This window comes from Argiope bruennichi, chromosome 10 (assembly GCF_947563725.1).
Source record: "Argiope bruennichi chromosome 10, qqArgBrue1.1, whole genome shotgun sequence".
In the NCBI taxonomy this organism is placed as follows: Eukaryota; Metazoa; Arthropoda; class Arachnida; order Araneae; family Araneidae; genus Argiope; species Argiope bruennichi.
The window spans coordinates 58,291,296-58,318,388 of record NC_079160.1 but is presented as its reverse complement, the minus strand read 5'-3'; the positions used below and the strand labels follow the sequence as shown (position 1 = coordinate 58,318,388).

The 27,093-nt window shown below is 25.1% G+C and overlaps 1 protein-coding gene across 1 annotated transcript; it reads left to right on the top strand.

The window, feature by feature from the left end:
* The first annotated feature begins 40 nt into the window (after positions 1-40).
* LOC129988289 (vacuolar protein sorting-associated protein 33A-like) lies at positions 41-26,020 on the top strand. The gene is made up of 16 exons (XM_056096477.1): positions 41-175; positions 2,278-2,343; positions 7,929-8,056; positions 8,157-8,241; positions 8,646-8,750; positions 9,977-10,093; positions 10,922-11,096; positions 11,699-11,889; positions 15,018-15,108; positions 15,215-15,289; positions 15,374-15,453; positions 17,121-17,207; positions 18,212-18,343; positions 18,715-18,883; positions 23,019-23,141; positions 25,756-26,020. The coding sequence occupies exons 1-16, from the start codon at positions 68-70 to the stop codon at positions 25,845-25,847; spliced, it is 1,824 nt and encodes a 607-aa protein (XP_055952452.1). The 5' UTR covers positions 41-67; the 3' UTR covers positions 25,848-26,020.
* Positions 26,021-27,093: the final 1,073 nt, after the last annotated feature.

The window sequence follows — 27,093 nt, the reverse complement described above, 5'->3', positions numbered from 1 at the left end:
AGAGGGAGTTTACAGTTTCACTGTGACTGTGTTTTTAGTGATTAAAATAGAGCGAAAGTAAACAAACATGACATCTCAAGCTCATCTGTCCAGTGGCCGTGTAAATATTTCATTATTACGAGATGATGCTCGGAGATTGTTATTAGATTCTCTCGACAAATGCCCTGGAACTAAGGTTAACCGAATTCTTGGTTTTCTTTTTAAGTTAATTTGTACTAAAAACATATAGTATGTAATTCACTTTCATTCTTAGATTGTTTCCTCGAACATTTTAAACAGTTTTAAAATAATTGAATAGAAATTTAGTTTGGTATCATATTTTGATTGTGAGTAAAATCTCTAATTACACCTCAGACAATATGAATATGTAATTTTCCTTCATGTTTGAAGGGAGTAAAAATAGGTTTGGACATTTGTGTATAAAAAATAATAGGATGTATTTTTTTATATGAAATTAGATTTGGTAGATAGAATTAATAAAACATGATTAATGAAGACTCATTACAATTTCTTCATTTGTCATATTTTCTGTTTGAGTTTTGATTTATTAAGATTTATTGATGAGGGTTATCTTTAAAAATCTGCTCCTTTTATATATTGTACTAATTGAATTCTTCTTTAAAATCAACTGTCATGGGTTAAAAGTTCTTTGATTGTTGCTTTTGGATGTAGGAATACTGCTTTCATCATTTGACTGCTATTCAGAATTCAAGGTCTTCGTTTACATTTTTATTTTATTTATAAATGTCTTATTTCATATAATATCTATTTAACTTTGGTCATTGCTATATGTAAACAATAAAATAAGGAATATTAATTAAAAAAATTATATGCAAACTGAGTCATTATGCTAGATAGTCTTAGACCATTTGTTATCTGTCATGTTTTATGCTAATTCCGGATAAAGTGAGGAAGGAAAAGGTTTAATCTCAATGTATATTTTTGATGTTATTTTTTAAAAAGTTTTAATAATAATAGGATCTTTGTTTCTTTTCTTTTTAGAAGATAAAATTGCAGCATGTCTTATAAATTGTCTCTGTCATTCTTCTCTAGCTATGTTTTTCTTATATCTGTTTTATAAGTTTTTTTTTTTTTTTTTTTTTTTCTACTGTCAACTTAAAGCTAGGCTGTGAATTCTTTACTTTGTCAATCCATTATCCAGCTTTTGCAGTTTTATTCAAACACTCTTCCAATGAAACTTTTTTTTTTATTCCTTCCAGATAATGCTTTTATATTATTGTTTAAAACCTTGCATTTTAATCCCCCCCCCCCAGATTAAAAAAAACACCTCAAATAATGAGCTAGTGTTTCAAACATTAAACATTTTACATATGTCTATCTCTAATTTCTTTCCCCCTTTATTGCACATTGCTTTACTTGATATTTTTATAAGTTACAGATAAATGTTTTCCATACCTCTCTGTTGTTATTATAACCTGCAAAATGTCATGATAGTTAACATTATGTAGCTGAAATTAATGATCCATGATACAAGTGGCAATTATAGCTATAATACATGTTATTCTTTACAGTTTATGGCTAAACTTACTTATAAAATGTAGTTTTTTTACCAAATTATATGCACAAATTAAAATATTGATGAAATTCTTATATAACACTTGAACTTTATAAATGATAATTAATTACCAAAGAAACCTAGGATTTCTCAGACATTTGGCATAGAAAAAAAATTTCACAGCTGTAATCCTAAATAATATTTAAATACTTTCTTAAAGTCAGTGGGCTTGTCATTAGCCATTAGAAACAACAACAACAAGATTTAAAATACTAAGCAATGACAGATTTTTGTATGTAATATTAGTTGATCAATTGTTTATTTCAAAATGCTAATACATACATTATCCAACGTATAACAGTCTTCTGTACATTATTGCTTGTATTAAGATTGTCTCAAAAGCATCCAGTTTTAATATCTATTTTCTTTCCAAATTTTAATTGCTTTGCAAAGTACAGGTATTTGAATTATCTAATTCAATAGTATCGCACAATATTTATTTCAGACTTTTAAAAAAATTATTATTATTAATGGGTTATTAATAAATGGCTTTATTTTAATTTTGTTTGTTTAATTGTTAGCCTTTAAAATAATATCTGTGTTGCAAGCTAAAGCTATGTCTTGCAAGATAGCTAGCTTCCTTCAATCTAATGAAAATTTATGTTTGCATTTGGTATTTAGCTTTTAAAAATAATAATCAATTTTAATTATTGATTACATTAAACATTTTATTCAAATTAATCATGGTTTTTACTTCTTAGGCTTTATTTTGGGATGAAAAATTGAGTGGACCATTTGGCCTGATAGCTGAATATGTTTTACTACAGGTATTTTTTTTTGTTGTTCTTGTTTAAATTAAAATTCAGTTTCATCAATATTTATGTAAATGTTGGTTGCATAGGGAACATGGAAGGTAAGTAATTAACAGGAAACATAATTTTTTTTGTTAAGTTTCAATATATTTTCTAATAATATAGATCTTAAAACATTACCATTTTGAATTTTCTTTTTTTTTTAACTTGATAGTAGTAGTTGCAGAATGTGAATATTTACATGAAATATCACTTTTTGGTTAGTATGATGCAAAATTTTTACAATCGTATAAAATATTGCTTTCTTACTTGTAAAGATGGGAAAAAGATTCATGCTTCACACCATATTTTGAATGAGTTGGTATAATTTTGACTGTAGTTGATCTAGTGGCAAAGTACCAACATCAAATAGCATTAAATTAAAGTAATAAAATATTTATATATTTCTTGCTTTTATTTTAAAGTTTAAAAAAAAATTTATCAAAAATTTAGCATTGGGATTTAAATCAATTCATTCTGTCTAATACTGAGCATTGCAAATTTGACTGATATAAAATTTTTATTGCAATCTTTGTACAAAAAAATTTCTTAATTGCAAAAAATTTGTTTTGTAATTATTTCTCAATTAATTGCAAAAAAATTATTCACGGGTGAAAAGCATTCTACAACATTAGTTATGCAAACCAGATTAACTAAATTTTTGCTGACAGTTTTAATAGATGAAATTTCTAAAAAATAATATTTTCCTCTTTTTATAAACTAGTTGATAGGCATGATGCTGCTCAGAATTAAATCCTTTCAAATGTAACATTTTTAACATAGAAACTTTTGTATGAAATATTATAATATACACAATCTTCTTATTATTTAAAATCTTTTCTCATCTATTTTTAATGAAAGTTTGAAAATCAGTTGAATCAAGCGATTTTTTTAAAGCCACCAGTATCTAATTTTCTCTATAAGTTATTGATATTTATTATATTAATACTGCAAATTGTGTTTAAAAATGTTGAAATATAAGAAGGATTCTGTTTATCTGAGCATGTGGCTTAAGCTTAATTTTAAATTAAATCACTACTTTAAAATCAATAAAAGCATTGTGAAAAGACATTTTAAAATAAAACAACATTTTTGTTGATTTCTAATTAATTAAATATTTAGTTAATTTTTGTGCTTTGTAAAGTTCATAGTATTCTTTTGCATGTCTTAGATGAATGCAAAATTTGATTAAATTCATTTCAGTTGTTTAGGAGAAGATACATATACGCATGTACATATATACCTACATAGTGTAAGATGGTTATATATGTTCTTTCCATTTATAATGCATTGAATATATAATTGCCTTCTATTATCAATATTTATCTTTTCTTCATTTCAATATTGCTTTAACTCTTAGATATTCCTAAATGTACTTTGATTTAATTTATTGGTGCAGGTCCTGATTGGTAATTAAAGATTTTGTTTCCAAATTTTACATTCCTCCCCCTCCCCATATATAAAATTTTGCCTGGAAAAGGGAAAAGAAATTTAAAATTATCTATGTCTTCATGAAAAATTGTTTATAGTGGTTTTACAATATTTTATAAGATTCTTGTTTTGAAAGGCAGAATAAAATTATATTCTATCAAGTTATGAAAGCATTATGTAGAAACTTCAAAATATCTACAATTTATATTTGAGTAATATATTTTATACTAATATATTCTTTTATGTTGCTAGCTGGTACACTGCTGTCTGCTGCATTAATTAATTCTCTTTTCAGGAAAGAAAAATTTCAATTCTATCACCTGCCCATTTATCAACTTGTTGGAAAGTTTCAGGGTTCCCATTCCTAATTAATTATTATTTTAAAGCTTTCATATCTGCCCTAGGCGATGCACATAATGAGGCCTCTCTTTTATTAAGCCTATTAGTTTACTTTCACATTTCAGCACATTTTTACTTAACCCTTTAAAGGGCCATTTTTTTTCTAGTCATATTATGTTAAAATATTTTTAGGCTTGAAATTAGAATAAGAAAAGGGATTTATTTAGCTTATTAGATAAATTTAATTTGATTAATTAATAATTAAATAACAAATCAAGACATATCATTTTGTCTGAGATAAAGAACTGAAGCATCTGACTTACTAAAAAAAATTGTCAGAACTTATGCCAACCTACATAATTTCATGCAAAGATTGATAAATTTGGTGGGAAGCATACTTCCCACGGCCCTAGAAAGGGTTAATATGCTTGTAAATTATTTAGTTAATTTATTATTTTAGCAATTTCAAAAAATTGTATGCTTTTATTTATTTATTGGCTGTGCAGAATGCACATGTGTATGCAATTATATTTAAACAATTCTTGTAGTTTATTATAATAATTAAGTGAACTTAATAAATCAGATATACTTGGTAATACTTAATAAATCAGCTATATTGAATATACTTGGTACTGTGAAAATATTATCTTATTTTATAATTCATGAAATTTGTATTCTTTAAAAATTGATTTATTTGGCAATTATTTAATAATATCTTATTTATCAACTTGCTTATTGTCCTCTCACATATTTGCCCTTGGTTATTTTCTAGTTGGGAATCTAGATTATATATATAACACTTTTATTCTCATTATTTGGTACATGTAAAATTAGATTGCTTGAAGTTTTCACTCTGGAGCATACAACATAAAATTCACAATGGAAAAAAAAAAAAAAAAAAATAGTTTCTAGACACTACTAGCAATTTTCAAAGTTTTTTCTTCACCTTTCTTAAGTATTACTATAGAAGCAAAATGAATTTGATGTTGAAGATATTGAAAGTTGAAATGGCATATTACTTAAGAACTCTTTTCTCAGTTGTAATTCCCTTTATTAGAAATAATAAAAGAGAACAATTTTCTTATTTCTTATAAGGAAAGTTACATGTTTTGTGTGGGACATGAGAGCTTTTGAAATCAATGATTTTTTATTATATCTGGAACGACATTTCACATTAATTCTTTCAGTTTGGGTATTGAGACAGAAAAATCAGATAAAATCAAAATTTAATTTAATGATATGACAGCAATAGTTAAAAGTTTAATTCTCAATACTACAGAGTTAAAAAGAACTGGTAAAAATTGTGCAGCTAGAAAATACAGAGTTAAAAACGGATATCCATCTACACATTTAAAAAACTTTGAGCTTTATATTATTAAATATATCACAGTGGAATAAAAATTGAGAAATTTAATAAAGAGAAATAAATTCTTATTCAATGATTTTGCTTTTGTTTTTCTTATGCCTTTCTCTTAAATTTTAAAGAATATAGAACTTGTTTAATAAATATATTAGATTATAATGTAATCTTTACTATATTTCCAGCCTCTAACCCTAAATTTCTGTCTTGTAAATAGGAAAACAAAATTCCTGAATTATTTATACATTTATTGCTAATGAAATTAAACAAATGACTAGTGTAATTAAATGAAACATAAAATGATATTCACATAAAACAAAGTGTTATACATAATGCTGTAAGCTCACATTAGAAAGTAGGAATTAAAAAAAATACTAAGACATAATATGCTAAATGGGTGCATTATATATTTAAAAGCATTAAAATGCATTAGATAAAACAGTAAAAGAAGTTATAACAATTTTTAACTTTGAATATACTGACATTTCACTGATACATTGTAACTGCCATTGGAAAACAGTCATTTGACCATTTGTGGTAGGTTAAGTATTAAAGAGAGTATTCAAAAATAAATAACTATGGAAGTTCATTGAAAGTTATTTATTCTAAATAGCAAAATAAAAATATCCAATGATTTTAAATAAAATATCCAATGCAATTTAACTTTAACAAAGGCATGCAAGTGTTAGATATGAATGAATAGTAAAAAAGTTTAAATGTGTAGAGAAAGAGGGGGGGGGGAGGTTAGTTTTAAAATAATTTTGGAAAATTAAATTGAAAATCAGAGAACAATTGTAAGAAAATTGGATTCGTTTTAAAAAAAGAGCACATTTTCTGGATTATAAGGCAGTGTAAAAATAATTTTTGTTGCACATTACAGTATGTTCTAAAATTTTGCTGGGAAAATCAAGTCTTACCCCCATCATAAACATTTTTTAACAGCTTAGTTAATCCTTCCAGGTTCTAAGGGATAGATGTGCCAAGCTACTAACAGTCATTCAGTTACACATACACACACTGTTCAATTTTTTAAATTTTTTTTTTAATAATTATAATATTGAAATCCTTATCCTAATTTGTACCTATAAAACATGAAAATTTCTATATTGAAATTGGGGAATCTTAGATAAAATCTGTGAAATCTATTTTTAAATTAGAGTAGATATTATAAATATTAGCAAAATATTTAAAATCTTTACTGTAAGCATTTTAAATGCAACCGTGTAATTATTGTGATTTATTTCATTTTATTAATATGGAGGTGCATCTCATGCACATGTACTTTGAGACTACAGTTCCTCTGAGTATTCTTAAAATAATAAGTTCAATTATTTATTTATTTGGTTATTGCATGTAATATTTAAATTCATCAGCAATTTGCTCTTTGTATCTGTGCATTTTCAGCTGATAAGTAATAAAAAAAAATTAAATGAGAAAATTTTCTTTGTCCTCTATTTTAGACAAGCTTTATAATTCTCTGAGATTTCCTTTAGTTCTAGATATAGCAGTTTGAACATACACATTAAGAATTCTGCGTTTCTATTTTTCCTGTTATTTATGTAATAAGAAAGGATTCACAATAAGGAAATCAAGTTTTAAATATTTTTTGATTGAACAAATTTTTTGAATGATAAGATTTGATAATAAATAATAAAAGAAAATGAAAATATAATTAATATTATTTAACAATTGTTGTTTTTAATTATCATGCTGATTAAGATGTTGGAAGTTTGAATGAATGTGAATTTTTAAAGATGAACAATAATCATATTCTTATTGCAAAGCACCATTGCATATTTAGTACCTTATTTATTTATTTATGAGAATTAATTGTATACAATGCGGAAAATGTAATTGTCAGTGTTTGACTTAGTGATTTTGAGGAGTTTCCACATTCCCGTTGGAAAAGCAGCTCCTTCATATACCCTCCTCTTTTTTCTCGCTCTCCCCCCCCCTAAAAAGTATTATGCTAATTTGTTTGTGTGCAATAATACAACAACCAAATAGTTGAATGAAATTAAATACAATTTTTAGTACCAAAACTGTGAATCTGTACCAAATTTTTAGATGGGATTTAATCTATAGGTCATATGAACATTAAGGAAAAAGTTATTGGTCTTATTACTAGAAATTTGACTGGAAGAATTACTAGACATGACTAGCATTCACTTCAAGTATTTTTAAAAATTCATAATGATAAATAATAACCTTATGCTTACATATATAGTTATTCCAATTAACAACTTTCAATGAATGTTAGTTAAAAATGACATATTTTAAGTTAAGCAGAAATGATCATTATGCAATTCATCACAGTAATACAATTACTACAAAGTAATTTGGCATGAAACACCACTTTAATTTTTACCAATGTTTTAAAAAAAGCAATACTTTTTATAAGATATATTATTTACTTTTGTCTTTCTTTTAGGAACATGAAGTTACTAAAATGTTCCAGTTACAACCCAACAGATTTCCGGCTGTTGATGCTCAAAATATTATATTTATTGTTCGTCCAAAGTTAGCTCTTATGGATATAATAGCTGATTATATTTTAAAGTAAATAATTCTTTCATATACTTTTTTCGAGTTAAAAAATGTGTTTTTATTTTCTTCTTCTTTTCAATTTATGATGAATTATTATTTTCTTAAAATATAGAGTTGAAAGCATGAGAGCTCCTAAGAAAGAATTTCATATTTTCTTTGTGCCTAGAAAAAATGAACTTTGCCAAGAAAGACTTAAGGTATGTACAAGACTTAATGCATTCTGTTTGTGATGTCTCATAATGCATAACAAGCAGAATCCTACCACTGTGATTAATACTGCTTATCATGTTATGTTTCACTAATATTTCTTGAATGTTTTTAATTGTAATTTTTGAAGGTTTCAATCTTGAATTGAATAAAAAATATTTTACAATTAAAAAAATTAATAATTATTTATAAAAAATACTTATTTTTCTCTTGAAATAGATTCTAAAATATATGAAATTTAATGCAGTAACAACTATTTACTAAATATAAAGGATTTTTTAAAAAATTCTTTTTTTGAAATTATTAAAGTATTTTCTTTTATTAAAAAAAAGAACATTAAAAAATCTGTGTGGCATTTTTTATGATTGTAAGATGTCTTTACTTTTGTTTAAAGGAACGAAGAGTTTGGGGAAATTTTACCAATAAAATTGAGTATACTGTAGAGTTGTTTCCTGTTGATTGTGATGTTTTATCTATGGAGCTAGAAACATCATTTAAAGTAAGCATTTTATTTATTTAAGTATTTTTATTTAAAGTAATATATTTTTGTTTCTCTTACACAGAATTTATTCACTTTATAAAAATATAAGGATTTTCTTTCAAAATCGTATTTCTTTAAATTAGAATATTTCCAAAGAAATATTTATTATCGAAATTTTTTAGTTATTTGTTAATTGTTTTTCAGGAAGCAACACTTAATTTTTCATTTATTTTTCATCAATAGAGGACTATTTAATAAGTTTCTTTTTTTAGAAATATTCCAATGAAAAATTCAAAGTCCAAAAATCTAGATTTGGTTACAGAAGGTACATGGTAAACAGAGTCCAACTGACTCAATAACGATAAAGTAACGATGTTTTATTTAACATGGAGACAGTAACACACGGGTAGCAGAATGCAGCCGAAGCATACAAAGAAACAGCATTTTCAGTAAATAGCAACATACAAGTAGTAAATCTATTATAAACAGCCCCTCACGAGAACTTCTTCAGGAGAGAGACTTCACTCAACTATTCACATCTCTCGACCGTCTACTACTTTCAGTACTGATTGGCTTCAACTCTGTTTCTCGGTTTTTTTTTTTTTTTTTTTTTTTTTTTTTTTTTTTTTTATAACTTTCGTAAAAAGGCCCCAAATGTTTTAGAGATATGTCGTATCTTCACACCTAATGGGTCTATTGTCAGAATTCTTGCAATTTCTAGAATTTTTGATTTTGTGGCCAGGATTGGGAATTATTGATTCGGCATCCATTCAGCATCTCTTAGAGCTATTTGTAAAGCTATTTACTTACCAAAAAACGATGTTACAATTTCATAACATCAATCGATGTTACAAATATAACATAATATATTTATTATATTATATTTTATTCTAATAACTTCTATACAAGCATGCATATTATCTTATATACATTTTTTTTAAATCAAATGCTTCGAAATTGTTTAAGGTAGTAAAATGCTTGATTAAATAATATTCATAATTCAGAGAGGTGCTTATAATTTTTTATTAATTCAGGAGTGTAATTTCACTTTATATCGGGTTCACAGTTAATATTTTTACAGTCCATTAAGCTGATTTAAAATTAGCATGGTGAATCAATGATATGTCTAAAATGCATTCTTTCAAAAATAATAATGATAATAATAACATATAAATTTTTTAAAGAAAAATATGAGTATTAAATTTATGAAAATTTATTAAAACAACTTCTTTTGTGCATTTTAGGAATGCTATATTGATAATGATTTGACAAGCATGCATTATGTTGCCAAAGCTCTGATGACTGTACAAGCTGTGTATGGTATTATCCCAAACATATATGGAAAAGGGAAATGTGCAAAGGTAGCACTTTATTGAAAAATTATTGTATTTACAAAAATGCTATTTAAAATGAAAATGATTTTATATTAATTTAATTATATATCTATTCACATATTTATAGAAATATGTTCACCTCTGTCATACTATAAATGTTACTTTAATATTGTATTGGTTTTGGTATTTTTCTGTGAAAATTGATTCTTAATTTCAATAAAAACATCTCGGCAGGTCTTATGTTTAACTTTTTTATTGTTATGTAGTTCTATTTTCTACTTTTGTATATAAATTTTGAATGTAAAAATTCATAGAAATAATAAAGATGTTTTAAATAATAATAAAACTTTATAAATAATAATTTAACTTAATATTGTATAACATTTCTTTAGCATTATTTAAGGGTTATAAAGCTGCCACATTAGATCATTTTATCAATCGCATTTATATTATTAATATTCCAGCATTCATTTAAATGAAGCAATATTTAATTAAAAATATTATGAAATGAAGTGAATTGAGAGAAACTTGGTTATAGTATTATTATTTTTGTTAATAATTACAAATATTTATAATATGAGAGAAAGAATAATGAATATATAATAAAATACAATCCGAAGTTATAGAAAATAATAGTAAATAGTATTAATCAAAATAATGTGCACATAGTATATGCAAGTATACCAGAATTAAGTTACTGAAAAGTGTTTGATAATATGTAAATTCACATTCTGTATCACATAAACTTTCACAGTTTTGAATGATCTAGGATTTGGGTTTCAATTCATTATACCAGAATATACATATTTTCTAGCTATATTTTTCTGTAATTAATTTATTTTAAAAATTTTTTAGCACGTTTTTGACTTGATGACAAGAATGAGACGAGAATTATCAGGAAATGACCCTCAGGTTACTCCTCAAATTGATTGTTTATTATTGTTGGATCGTGCTGTAGATCTTGTGTCTGTCCTTGCAACTCAGTTGACATATGAAGGCTTATTAGATGAAATTTTTGGAATAAACAATAGTAAGTTTAGTAATCATAATGATACAATTTTTAGACAAATTTATTTTCAGAATTTTATATGGATGAAGTGTTATCAGTCAAATTATTTATTTATTATTACCAAATATGATAAATTTGAACACTCTTTTCAATCTTGTTTTTGTAAACTTCATTTCATAATTTTCGTAAAATATCAATGATAACTTGTCACTATATGTTAAAATTCTTAAATATATATTTAAATATGAGTTTTGATTTTTTTTTTTTGGTCAGCATTTATAAAGAAATGGAATATGAGGAATTTATTTCATAAATGATATTCAATGATAATAATAATATAAATGATAATGATATTCACTCATCTATCATAAAAATATAGAGAGAGTTTGTATAATTTAATACACAAGGAATCAAGACTTAGCATGGCTGAGGAACTGAACTGAACTGAAGTATATAGAACTGAAGATATCTCTACTCTTTTATCAAGAGTTCTTGATTCATGAGCTTGGTTCATCATGTTTTAATTTTTAACTGTTTTGCTAATAAAAACTAAAGAGCAATTTCAAGATAGATTAATTAATAAATAAAGCACTTTTAAAATATTATTAATCTGTTTCTTATAGATACAATAGAGCTGCCTCCTGAAAAATTTTCAAAATCAAATGAAGGAGGTTTACAGGAAATGCCTACCGAGCCAAAACGTTTTCTTTTGAATTCAAGTGAAGAATTATTTGCTGAATTAAGGGATAAAAATTTCAATGCTGTAGGACCTACACTGAGTCGAAAAGCAAAAGTTTTATCTGCTCAGTTTGATGTAAGTTGTTCCTGTTTGAATAATTGTATTTAATAAAAATTCTGTTATTTTTATATAATATGAATGATGCCATGTAGATGCAGCATTCCTAAAGAATTTAATCATTTTCACTGAAGTATTTACTCAAACTCTAAATATCCAGATTAACTAGGAGAAGACAATTGAGAATAATATATTTAGGTAACTGGAAAATTGAAGAGAAAAAAAAATTATATCTTAAAACAAAAAGAAAATTGTTTATAATGTATTAATTAATATGTTATTTGATTAATAATTTTTAATGATTATTTATAAAAATAATTATTAAAATTATCTTGCTTGAATGTATCTGCCAATTCTGTTCTTTTCATTCTCTGCACTTATTTTTACTTTGTGTTTGCTTAATAGTTTGTTTGCTATCTTTCCTTCTCCTCTTGCCCCCCTCTTTAAGAAATTAAATAATTATGACAATTTCGATCACCGGAGTTCTTTGTGAATACTATGTATTAGGAATTTTTCATTTGATTAAAGTAATTCAGGGATTATATTTTATATTATTTGACTCTGCATTATGAATTCAGAAGTAATATCATATTTAATCTTAATGAATTTTATTGTGTTTGTCATAATAAATGACAATTGCTTTTTAAAATCTTTAACTGTTAAATGGTTTTAATAGTATTCAAGAATTATTAATTTGTGATGCAATCTTTATTTTATCACTAAAAATAAATTACGAAAGTGTCAAACACCATTGGTTTAAGATGTTCTTTTTAATATTTAATTGTTAAATCGAATCCTTTGAAATGTTTCTGTAGGATTTTAAAATGCTATGACTATTGTAATGCATATAATTTAATTCAGTAAGATTTTGTATGTGGAATGATTATAAATAATTTTCTTTATTCATCTATAAAGTTACCTTCATTTGTAATGTACTTTGACTTGTTAAAATTATTTTATTAATATTGGTTTGATTATTATTAAGATTATCTCTGTTGAAATAATTATAAATGATTACAGAATTATGAATTGTGTATATTCATATTACATTTTGATAGAATATTAAAGAAATATATTAATAGATTATACATTCTGCATTGACAGACCATGCTTTTTTCCATGCCAGATCATGATTTTAATCTTAAATATTTTTCTGTGATAGTAATTAATGGCCCTGTAAATTCAGTTTCATGTTTGGATATTTTTGTTATATCTGTAGAAAAGTTTATTTTGATTTTGTCTTGAATTTTATATATGATGAATTACAATTTCTTAAAATTTGTTCGATGTAAAAATGACTGATAAAATATTATAATTTCTAAAAATAATAGAAATTAAAAATTGTTTCTTCATTTTATAAGAAATATACTGGTAGTTACAAAGTGAATTTAAAAGTAGTTTTCTCTTTCTATCGATTGTTTATTTTAAGCCAAAATTTAAAACTTATTTAAATTTTTAATATATTCAAAATATTTAATATTACTCAGTTTTCCTTATTTGAGGGGAAAGAAGATAATTAGTTATAAGTACAAGGTGTAGCTAAAGTTTTCAATCGATTTCCAGATTCTAAACTTATTTTGCTGTCAACATGCAGAATTATTGCAAAATATTAAAATATTACTCAAGTTTTTATATGGTAGCCTTTACAGATTTTTGTAATTTCTATGCATCACACATAGCCATTCACTATTAAAATTTCTTCCATAATTCTTGGAAACTGATATCATTTCATTTATTACAGTTGTAATTTGAGTCCTTTACTTTTTCATATTATTTGACAGGAGTAGCATTTGAGCCTGACTCTTATCAAAAGATGACTGGAAAAAATATCTGAAATTGCCAGTGTAGGAAACACAATTGTTATAATTGTGATGTTAAAATTTTAGCCTCTGTTCACCCTGTTCTTTTATTGTAAAGAACTGACAAGGATGACAAAAGCTTGCTATAATCTTCTAGAGTGGAGTCTCCTTACCCGTGTTACACATACATTTCTGGGTATGTAAGGCAATAATGGTATTAGCAGGAAAAAAAAAAAAAAAATTAAGAGATTAAACTGAAAAAAAAAATCATTTTGTTTCTTCTAATTTTCAGTTAAAACAATAGAATATTTAAAGAATAAAATAGAATATTACAAGCACAGAACTTTAAAAATAGTATTATTGTCTTATATTATGAACAGACAATGCAGTAAACATGATGCATTTTCAGATATGATGTATCTGTCCTTGCTTGGATTTAATTTAATAAAACTTGCAGCTCCATAAAACAAGTTCAGGGGTCACATTTAAATTGTTTTGTACTTTAATAATTGATTGTCACTATCATTAGTAGTTAGAAGTTTATATTAAATTGTTTGAAATATATTTTCATTTGATTTGGAATTGAATTATTGACACTAGAAGAAAATGGCAACATTTAAAATTAAAATTATATGCTACAAATATTACTTTAATCTGATGCAATAGACTTTTAAACCAATATAGGATTAACAAGATTAATATAATCTTCTTTGCATGAAGGGTGGTTACGGGAGAGGGACTAAAGTAAAAAGACTAATAAAAGTCTATGGAAGAAAAAGACTTTAGAACAGCTGTTCTGGAGTTATTCAGAAAATCTACAGTCACAATGAGATTTATAAAATTCGATGATCTCTTCTATCAAATGTCATGCCGGTTATTTACTGCAACCAGTTCTTATACAATAAAGGTTCTGAAATATGTTTTTTTAAATTTTTTTATTTATATATACCCTGCTTTAGCACTATTTATAAAATCTTGTTATTGCAAATGAATGATTGTTGAAGAAGCCATTTGACAGGTGGGTGATAGATAAATAAAAAAAAAAAACTAATCAACAGATGTAGAATAATAATAACGGTTGGGAATTACTATTATAACCTATACCTATAAAATATTTAATCGCAATGATAAAACTTGGGGATCTCTTCTAACATTATATCAACTAATGGTAATTGAATTATACCAATATGAAATTGAATGAAGAATTTCAATAGATTTTGAAATCTATTTTTCCATGGCTGAGTTGTTTAAAGAAATAACTACTCCAGAAAATTTAAACTAACAAACAAACAAAAAACTATTTTATTTTTCTTTTAATAAATGAGTGTTTTTGTTTTGCATTTTCAGGAGAGGCATGGAGCTAAGACCATTGATGCTATCAAGCAATTTGTTGAAAAATTGCCTCATATGCAAGCTGCTAAAAAGTCTCTAGCTACACGTAAGAAATTTTTACATATAATTTGAGTTATGTGTTAAAAAATTAATTCTAATTTTAGAATTAAAAAAAAGACATTTTTGTAATCTGTTTTCTATGAACTTTTTAGATACTTCCATGGCTGAATTGGTAAAAGAAGTAACTGATTCAGAAACATTTTTAAACTCTTTGCAAACAGAGCAAGGTAAGAATAGGGCTATTATCAGTAATATTATTATATTTTGCAATTCTGTTAAAATTGTTTTGAAATGATTAATGTATTTTTCAGAATTCATAAATGGACTTGAAACTGACAAAACTAATGCTCACATAGAAGACTGCATTGCAAAAGAAGAACCTCTTATTAAAGTAATTAAAGTTGAAAATTAATACATTAAATAATATAATGAAATTGGCATCTGAGTATATAAATTTTGTTTTAGACATAACAATGGCATAATTGCCAAGACTTCATCTTATGAATGAAAATATCAATGTTTCAGAAAATATTTTTATAAATGCAATGATGTTTCTCAATATCTGTCATAATAAATTCCATCCTCTAAAATTTGAATATGAAAAAGAACATATGAAAAAAAAATAGAATTTAAGAAATTTATTTTCTTAAGAATGATGCATTTATTTAACTTGATAAATTTGACATATTCTGTTTTGTATATTTTTCAAACCATCCATATATTTTAAAATCTGGCATAGTTGAAAATGGTCCTTATATGGTTGAGTGCACATCTACTATTTTGTTATAATTCTTTAGCTTTATATATTTACAGATAAAAACTTAGTATTATAACAATATCAATTCTATTTTCATTAAAGTAAAAAATGCCTTTCAGATCATTACTCTTTAGTTTTAATTAGTCTGAGTGATGAAATTGCTTGATTAATAGATGAAGTCTATTGACCTGCTGGCCAGATTTCAATCATGTTGTTCCAAATATAAAATAAAGCAATAAATACCTTCAGATTTATTTATTTTTTTATGAAGTTTATGCATGGTAGTCATTTTCAGTTCTTGGAAAGTTCCTGTAACCAGTCATTTTCAATTAGCATCCGTAATTTGATTCCCAAATTGGTATTTAATAAAATTCATGTTAGAAAATCATTATTCACATAAGCATGTAGATAGGAAGATGCAGTGAGCATAAACTGCAGAGTTGTATTTTCAGGAAGATTGAAAACAAAATACTTTTCACTGATGAAGTGGTACATTTTGGTGATATCAGATAAAATATGATGTTGAGAAACTGTAATAATGCTTTGAAATTTCACAAAATCTATAAAATAAATAAAATCATCATGATGCATAATTTTTTTAAGAATAGTATAAATGAAACTCTTGATAGTTTTATTACTTTTTTCTTAGAGCCATTTGTATGTGCATAAGGAACAGCAAATGGTTACTGAACTGCAGTTTTCAAAGCTTTATTCTGAAGTATTGAATGATTTCTTGCATATAACATAACAATACCTTCAAGATATTATATATCTATTGTTTTGCAATGGAGTTTTTAAATAGTTAGAAAGGTAATGAAATCTTAATTGAAAACAATCTTCAATAAAGAATACATATCCTTTTATGGTTTTTTGATAAAAAATTTTTAGAAAAATAATTGTAAATAAAAATAAAAAATAGTCTTGTTATTGTTTTTTCTGTCCTAGATTTATAAAAATAAGTGTCTTAATTTTTTTTTATTTGTGACTTTTTTATTTTATGAAATAAAAAAGCTTAATTTATATGTTATATTTAGTTAATATTTATTATTAATATGTTAAGAGATTTTGTTATTAATCAGCATTTTTCCTGAAATAAAAATATTTATTATTTGTAATAATGTTTGAATCAATTTCAAGTTTTAAGTATAGATTAGTAAATATTAACAGATTAAAAAAATATTTATCTACTTGGTTTAAATTTATCTAAACTACAATCAAGATATGTTGGTTAATTTCATATATGCTTTATATATTTTGAAATGGTTGATTAGCATTATAATGGACTTTTTTTATATACATAGGTTTTGAGATTGATATGCTTACAATCCCTCGCAAACAATGGTCTGAAGCCTAAACAATTGGATTATTATAAACGAGAAATAATTCAAGTAATTTTTTTCTGTGTTTTTGTGTTTGATATTTACAAAAAATGTATTTATTTGTCCATTTATGATTCATTCTTAGATTGTCTTCTTAAATATATTAATCTTTAAATATATACAACTTAATTATCTTCTGTACCATGAAATCATTAAAATTATTTTAATCTGTTGATAAATACATATTTTACACATTGTATTAACATTTTCCTTAATTATGAGACTTTAAAAAGAAAATGCGTACAAAGACATTGAAATTTTTTTTAAAAAAAAATCCTCATGTTTAGTTTTGAGAAAATAATGTCATATATTGAATCTTTTTTTTTTCCCCTGATCATAATATTTTGCAGTGTGTCATATTTTAAAAAAATCATTTATTTCTTTTATAGGTTATTCCAAGATTTAGTGGCAAATCTTGAATAAGAAATTAATTTCTAGTTTCAGAAATAGATTTTTTTTAAATTTTGGAGCTATCATATGCACAAAGTAGTTATTGGGCATTTAAAGCATGTCATATCAGTGAATGTTATAATCAGTTAATTTAATTAAATTTTTTTTGTAATTGATTACTTAATCCCTTTAAAGTCTAAAAATATTATTATTGGTAAGAAATATCAAGCTTTTCTTCAATTATCAATAATTTTTAAGCCTTCTTATTAAGAAATTTCCTTCTCTAATATATATATATATATATATATATATATATATATATATATATATATATATATATATATAACTTACCAGCAGTTCACAAAAAAGGGCCCTTTTATTTATTCATAGAGTTGCACATAATGTTAAGTGTAGCAGCCAAAAATTATATAGTGTTTATTATTATTTATTAACAAATCTGTATATATGTTTTAAAAGTTTTTCTTTTCTGCTTGTTCTATCCAAGCAGTGCTTATTATTCCTTCTTAAAACTGGTTAAATTGCTATGCACCCCCCTTTTTGTGACAAAATGAATAATATTTTTAAATTAAATTTCTTTCTTGCTTTTTTTTTTTTTTTTGCAGACTTATGGTTATCAACATTGTCTTACACTTAATAATTTAGAGAAAGCTGACCTGTTAAAAGTACAGGGAGCAAGAACATATTCTATCATTAGGAAAACTTTACGATTGACTGTTGATGATGTGAACGAACAGGTAATAATCTGTATTATGTTTTAAATAATATAATAAGAATATATTTTGATTAAAAATCAACCACTAATAGGATATAATCTTTTAATTTTCTTGCTTCATTATAGCTGTGAATTTATTTAAAAGATGCTTTTAAACTATTTTTGCTGTTTAGGAAAGTTAATTTTAGCCCATTTCCTTGTTGATTTTATAAATAAATTGAATTACAGAATCACTATTCATAATAATGTAGAGGGAAAGTATAATTAAGAAATTATTTGAAATTGAGTGTTTGAATCATAGTTCTGATTATAAATTTCTTTAATATTCTTTTTGTTTAGAAAACAAACAGTTTAATGGCAAGGTTTGTTCATATTATTATATTTTTCTTATAGTCACCAACAGATATATCTTATGTGCATAGTGGATATGCTCCTTTAAGTGTTCGTCTTGCACAGTTCTTAACACAACCAGGATGGCGAGCAATACCTGATGTGCTGAATATTTTGCCAGGACCTACTGTTGAAGGTATTCAAAAGATTCCTAGGGGGCTGCGTAAGAGACGTAAGTGAAATTTTCAGCATATTAAAAATTTTTTGTTGAAATTTTAAAATGGATTTTTAACCTTGATCAAAACTCTAAACTGTATGTTTTTTACAGAACTAAAGGAAAAAAAAAATTTAAATAAATGATACATAAAATAATTTCGAACTTTTAATTGTTGCTTGTTATTGAATATTGGACTAAAAATAGTTTAGCACTTAGAGATATTCCTCCAGAAAATGGTATATATAATTTTACTCTTAAAAAAAATTAATTAGCATAGTTCTGAGCTGGGTTGAGAAATGAAATAAATTGTAAAGGTAAAATTTACTGAAAAAAAATAATCAGTGGCTATTTAGTTATTATTTTTCAGTATAAATTATTATTGGACTCTGCATACTTAGTTTTTCACTCATTCATTTCTCATGTATTGCTACTCTTATTTCATTTAGAAATCAATCAATCAATACATTGCTATTAAACTTCCTCTGTAAAGTAGCTATGTTTTAGGAATAAAATTTTATATAAATAACTATAAAACTGGTGGATTATGGATTAGTCAGGGTTCGTAGCATCATGAAAAGTCCTTAAAAAGTGTTTAATTTTGGAAAAAAGGTCCTAAAAAGTGCTTAATTTTCCCGAGAAGTGTAAAGAAGATATTCCTTTTTGTTTTCGTAGGCGATAAATACGATAAATCGGTAAAAGTCATAAATTTTTATTTACTGGATATATTAAAGAAAACAGATGAAAGGAAAACATTCGGTGAAAGGAATTTCAACCAATGTTAAGAAAATGCTTAATGAACCTTTTTTCATTCCTTCTTTTTTAAACAATGGGCACCAGCGTATATTGAAGTATTGGAATGATTATTCCGAAAGAGCGAAATACGAAATATGCCGAACTGGTTGCACTAGAAAAGCGTTTGAACTTCTTTTATAATTAGTGTCCTAAATAGCGAATAATTTATTTTAGTTATGCCTGGTGACTTTATGTTCAACTCGTTATGTATTCTTAAAGACAATGCAGATTAGCTCCGTTAGACGAAAAATAAGACAGTGTGGTGAGTAAAAGAAATGGATACATCAAGGATTGGAGAAGTTATTCTAAAGCGTACTTTAAAGATATTTATGATATTTAACTGCTTTTATTCTGATTACCATGAAGTCTCATTGCATATTCAGTCATCATTGTCGTTAATATGTTGTTTGGAGCGATTTTATTGTATGATTATTTATTGCGATTGTAATTACTATAGTCGCTGCGCAAAATCTAGCAAATCTGCGCAAATCTTTTTATTTGAAGACAGAAGTCTTCAATAATTTCTTTTGCGGTGTCCTTTTTTAAATGTCCCCATTCCTATGAAAATTATCATTTGTTGAATCAATCTTGTCAAATGATAGTTTTTATTTTTTTTTAAAAATTCTGCTGGGTTTAATATTTAAAATTTTAAAGAAATAAAAAAGATTTTAAGAAACCTCTATGATTTAGATTATATCATTTTTTTAAAAGTTTTTTTCCCCTCTTTTTGTTACTTTTACAAGATTTGTGGTTTTCCTGCGAAATGTTTCTTTCTCGGTATATAAAGATTTGCTTGATTTATACGGAGCATCACTGAAATTTAGCGGGCAATTACTTTTTGGATATATCACTAAGGATGGATATTGTAAAATTTTAATTAGAAATTTAATTTAAAAGTTAAGATTTCTAACATACTTTCCACATAACATAAGGAATATTATGGCACAAAATTTATTTTTACATCTTCTTAAAGGTGTTTGTAAAATATTTTCCGACACTCTTCTGTGAATTTGTTTGCCGCTTGTTACATCTCATTTAGATGACTTTGTCAGGCTTGCATTAACTGTGATAATGATAGACGGATTTTCCCATTAACAGCTTCCAAATCTGACCTTCGCTTATAGTATTTTGATGCATTTCGTCTTAAAGCTTCAGAAAAATACTAGCCACTCGCATTACATCAATTAATTCTTACCCCTCTCCTTTGTAAACCCATTTTTTATAACGAAAGAAGCAAATTCATAGTTAGTACATATATTTGGAATTCAATTCCGATAAAGAAATCTAATGCAAAAATCCGTTAGTGAACACAAAGGGGAAAGTATCGCGTGCAGCAGTTGTAAGTTATCCTCCATAAAAAATGAATGCTACCGACTTTCCCTTGAATATATTCAGCAACCCATATATACTATACACTGTAGAAATTAAAGACCTGTCACGAAAAGATAATTTAGCAAAGGATTTTTCACTCGTAGAGAAGTGCAACAACATTCAAAAAAGTAGGATAGAAAAAAAAAAAAAAAAAAACTTTTATAAGATGTAGAATTTGAAATTGTCAATGTGAAATTTTTAAAAAAAATGTAAAATTACCTGTAATAATAATGTTTCCCTACTTACCTACCTAATTAGTTGTAATAATAGTGTTCTTGTTTCTATGCTTGTTATTTCCATTCATATAAATATTTATATGAATAGAAAATGTCTTATATAATCAATTTTTTTTAAAAAAATAATGTTAAAATAAAAGCTGTATGTATTAGTTAATTTAATTTATCAGTACAAAATAATACTGTCAGATTTTTGTATTTTAATTTTAAAATTTGGGTTGAATATTTTAAAAATTAAGGTAGGGAAACAGTCAGTTACTTTTTGTGTGTACTTTTTAAAAAATTGTACCCCTTAAAAAGTAAAAATTATTAAGACGTAAAAGTTATTTAACTATATTTTTTCTGATTTAAAAAAAAAATTAAAATTATTCTGATAAGAATCTGTCAGCATATTTAGTATTAATAAATTAAGTTTTCTGAGCTAATATGTAATTTATTATAGATTTTTTTTATAGTTAGCAAATAATTTTTTCGTCCAATATCTTGTGAAAATAATTTTATAAACCCATTTTTATCGAATTTACCAATTATTGGATCTTTAATGTTTGTAACATATATTGATTCTATTCAGTTTGTTCTTAATTCAAATTTTCAGAGTTTCTTTGTATTAATTATTGTTGAAGATAATGTTGCCAATTTAAATAAATGATAAGGTTGGATTCAACATCCAAACATCGATTAAAATTTGAAAAGTTGTTTTTTAATCAAACGTTAAAATTTTAAAAAAATTTAAAAACACATATTTAATTTTTTTTTTTAATAAAAACTATAATTTATTATAAAAAATCCTATGAGTAGAAAATTCTTGAGTTTATGTATTCGTGCATGTACAAAAGTGCTTAATTTTTTTTTTTTTTTTTTTTTTTTTTTACTAAGATGCTTAAAAAGTGCTTAGAGGTGCTTAATTTTTGCATTCATTTCACACTACGCACCCTGTTAGTGTATAAAAAGGTGCCAATGAGCTAAATTCACAGCATAGCTTTTGCAATTGGGTAACCATTGCAGACAATCACAGTAATGCTTATAGTTTTTATCCATCTATAGCTATTTAGTTATAGAAATCGCTGCACTGATTTGACAAAGTCTGTTGTTGACTTTTCTTCTTCTTTATATATATATATTGTTATAATGCATTTTGTATCATTTCTGAGAATTTCACTCTGCATTTTTATAAACCTTTAGAATTGAAGCAAAATTACTTAATTTTAGGCATTTCTAATTAATTGGTAAATTGCTGATATTTCTAATTTATTCCACATTTTGAAACATGAGAAAGATATATGCAATAATTTTTTTTGAAAGGAGTAAGGCTTTTTGTGTGCATGTAAACATGATGAGGTGAATATTAGTAAAAAGTGCAAAGAATAAATAAATGAATAAAAAATAATGTTAAAGTGTCAAATGAGCTACATTTTACTATATTCCCTTTACATTTACTATATTCCCTGAAAGTTTTCTAAATAACTCAAAAAAGGATGTGATTAGGTCACTAGTATGGAAATTTCTATAACCAATTTGAACAATTTTAATGATTTCCGAATGTGTTAGTTTTTGGCACTTACAAATTTCATCACTTTTACTTCTTAGTTGTTCCTAAGTTACTTTTCTTTGATGAATAAAAAAAAATAATAAATAAAAAAAAGTATTAAAATTAATATCAGTTTATTAAAATCAGTGCAGTAATGACACCTTAATTACTAAAAGTAGGTATTTAAATACTTAATTTTAATCTTTTTAAAATCCTTTTACAGGTGGCTCAGGCTCTTCAATTCAATCTAGTACTGAAGAACAAAAAGTTACACTAGTCTTTTTCCTTGGAGGTGTTACTTATGCTGAAATTTCAGCGTTACGTTTTCTTTCTCAACAAGATGATGGTAAGTAAGATAATAAATATAGATTTCTTATTGAAAACAGTCATATGCTTGTTAACTGGTCAATTAACTTATATCTAACTCATTTCATATAGAAATAATTCACCATACGTGATTAATAAGTTAAATACTCATTACTTTTAGTTTAAAAAATATTTCTGACATGTTCAGATCTGTCTTTTACATGATACTAAATAAATTCTAAAATTTTTTTGCAAATTTAAGCTATGATGCGATTGAAATTCTGAAATTTTTTATACATTTAAAACAAATAAATATAAAGGCCTCATTATTTATTATTAATTTTTTTTTAAAAAAATATTTTATACAAGAGAAAGTTTTTAATACATTTAGTTCCTTAAATTTTTGAGATTTGCTAATATTGGAGTCTAAAATACTTCATTTTATGATCTTTCAGAAAATCGCATTTATGGAAGACATGTATTAATATTTATTTTTAATTGTAAATAGTACTCTTCGTTAAGAGTGATCTCTCATATATACGATGATTCAGAACTCATAGCACAAAGTTAAAAATTTCAAAATAAATTGCAACAAATCTTTTTTTAATACAAAAATATATGATCGTTGACAATATTTTGAAATAAGAACCATATGAAATAGACATGAATGGAAGCACAAACTGTATATTCACACTATTGTAAAAAAAGTACTTTAGCAGTCTTCTTTGCAACAATTGTTAAAAATTGTTATCTACTAATAGTAGTACATGCTTCACAGCATTGATGAAGTGACTGATACAGATTCAAAGATACCAAGTGTTTTTTTTCTCACTAATGTGCAACCACAACATATATATCTATATATATATAAGATCTATTAGCAACAAATATCCAAATCTGTAGATGAGGTCCTTTATAAACTTAGAATAACTAAAACATAATTTCTAGTTGTCTCCCATAAAGGATATAAATTTCAATAAATTAAGCTGTTGGGGTGATCATATGTATAATTCATCAAATATCAAAGGGGGTATTCATGTTATTGTGGACTTGAATCTGAAAAGAGCTGATACTCTATCATATTGAAATTTTAATTCATTTTTAACAACCAATGGTATATCATAAACAATCTCAATAAACAAACTTTTTGTGAAGCTTACTTTAACATCATCTTTGAAGGAGATTTGTAATAGTTAATTATTATTATGGACATCTGGAGTAGATATTAGATTATTTCTGGATTAAGGGAATTTGTAGTACATAGTGGCAAAATTGGCATGCCTATTTTTTTGTGTGTGTGTTTATGATTCTGTGCATTATTTACTCAATGCATTGCTAAAAAAATTATAACATGCTTTATCATTTCATAATTTTTTTTTCAATTAATGGATAGTTAAGGAAGATAGGAATTAGCCAAAGCAAGAAAAGGGGCTTTCTACATTTTTTAAATAATTAGATACAAATGTATAAACACTCTTAACTATTTGCGAATGCTTTTTTAATCATTAGCAATCTTTTTTAATCATTAGCAATCTTTTTTAATCATTAGCAATCATTTTTAATCATTAGCTATCATTAGCAACGAGTATACCTGTTAAATATGGTGTAACTGAACTAGGCTGGGGGATAAATTAATTTCAATTATGCGGTTTGAGGAGAGGCAGATTAATTAAGCTGAGAGTAAAAGCCAAATTATATGCTAGTTGTATAAAGAACCAAACAAAGTTTATCATAAACAAAGGTTTAAAAAAATCCACTGATACATAATCTTTATTGTGTGTAAAGAAGAGTACAAAGTTTATCCTATGTTGTCTGAAGTACTTTAAAGAAAATATAAATAAAGTTGGAATAACCATATAGGTATCTTCTCTAATTGTGGCTATATAATTATTTTCAAAATCTTAGGGAGAATGATACATTTCCTGTTGGAAAATACACTCAATGAATAATGATCTAATACCCTAAATGATTAATAATCTAAATAGTTATATTTTCATAAGTGTACATTTGAAAAAATTAGATGTTTTAAGTTTCTATTAAGTTTTATTCTCTTATTACATATATTTAGCAAAATATTCTTGGCATATTAAAAAAAAAATGCATGGATCAGCAGCTAAAACCAATAAAGAAGTTAATAAAATTAATATCATTATTTTAGATAATTTCCATGACTACTAAAGAAAAGTCCACCTATTAATACATAACATTATTAAGCAACATATATATAGCACATAATATATATATATAGCACATACAGTATAGCGTTATTATTATAATAAAACTCAAAGCTTCATAACTCAGTTGCAGAAGAATAGGGCTTTAAAAATATGTAAAATGTTAGTGTGTCAAAGTGTGTCAAGAACATTTTGCTAAATATAACAGGACAGGAGACTATATTAAAATTGAGATACCATAATTTTTTTGTTGTACAATTATTGAATTGATATACATAATATATAATTTTTACATCATTATAAAATTTTTCCAAACAAAAGTATGAGCCTATCTTTAATGGCTAAAAATTTAGATAGTCATGATTAGAGTGGACGTCCTGTACTTATAATGACTATTGAAAAAATATTTGTTTAATTGTTTAAACATCAGAATAACTTTATATATATAAATTAATAACATTTTCAATATATATATTTTAGCTCCAATGGAATACATTGTAGCTACAACGAAACTTGTGAATGGAAGGACATTTTTGGAAAACTTGCAAGAGGTCTTAAAGTTTCCAAGCTAAATTGTTTTGGATTATGTTGATGTATATAAATATTTGAATTAAAGTTTCATACATTTTGCCATATAGAAAAACAAACAAACTATTCTATACATTTAAAGACTGCTAATTCTTATTCTATTTTTTCTATAATTACTGAAATGTTGTTTTATTTAATAAAATTTACATTCCATTTTCTTTCGTAGATGCAATTATTACCATGCAATTATTTTCTGCTGAGTTTAAAAATAACTTTTTGTTCTTGAATAATGAATTTTTATTCATTAAATTTCAAAGTAATTCAATAACTATCTTATGGTTTTTATTGTATTTTTATCAAAACAGATTCAGTAAAATGAAAAATTATTTGAAAGAATTATGTTAATTGTACCTGTTTGTCTGATAATGCAACATATTGCTTTGAAGATACCTAAATCATATTTATTAGTTATATACTTATTACTTTATATAATCGAAAAATACGAAGGATGCTTCTTAATGTGATCCCGATTATTGTTATTATTCATTTTATATTATCAAAATCATCTGGTCCTAAACCAATATATTCAATTGTACCATTTAAAATGTGATTGTTGCTTTGTTTAATGCCATCAGTTTTAAAGTAGAAAGTTAATCTATCGCTCAATTTCAATCAGCATTAACATTTGACTTTTGTGAAATTCTCACTCCATTTGTAAGGAAGCATCTACCATTTTCCCCATGTGATGGCTTTTACATTCTTTTATGTGGATTGATATCTGTTGAAATATCATCAACTGTTGTTCCCTGCAACAGAATCACAAAAATAAAAATGCATTAAAAATATTTTTATTAAAAAAAAGAACTGATCTGATTTAAGATAAAATTAAAATGCTTAAAAATATGAAAATTGACCTAAAATTGGCCGATGCAATGTTGTGGGCTATTGCCTCTCCACTGTAGAATTTTTCAAAACTGTGGACTTTTTGTGAAGATAAATAATAAACATTTATGGAATAGAGGGATGAATAAATTGAAAAAAAAATTATCCATGAACCCTAAATAGAGTTAAATCAGAAATTTTTTTAAAAACAATATAAGAATGAACAAATATATAAGTGAACTATTAAGAAATAAGTAACAATTAATAAACTTTTTAATAGATATTTTTGAAATAAATCATACATAAACCTGAAATTTTTTTTCTTCATAAGTAAAAAAATTTGTTTTTTCCCAATTTAATTATTGTTATTAAAATTCTTAAGTCCCAAAAGGATTATATTAAATGGCA

What these genes read in the sequence shown, in the direction of transcription:
- LOC129988289 (XM_056096477.1), top strand. Translation starts at nt 68, where the DNA reads ATGACATCTCAAGCTCATCTGTCCAGTGGCCGTGTAAATATTTCATTA. An exon ending in ATAGCTGATTATATTTTAAA is followed by an intron (nt 8,057 to 8,156) that starts GTAAATAATTCT and finishes CTTAAAATATAG; the next exon opens with AGTTGAAAGCATGAGAGCTC. An exon ending in AAGAAGAACCTCTTATTAAA is followed by an intron (nt 15,454 to 17,120) that starts GTAATTAAAGTT and finishes TTATATACATAG; the next exon opens with GTTTTGAGATTGATATGCTT.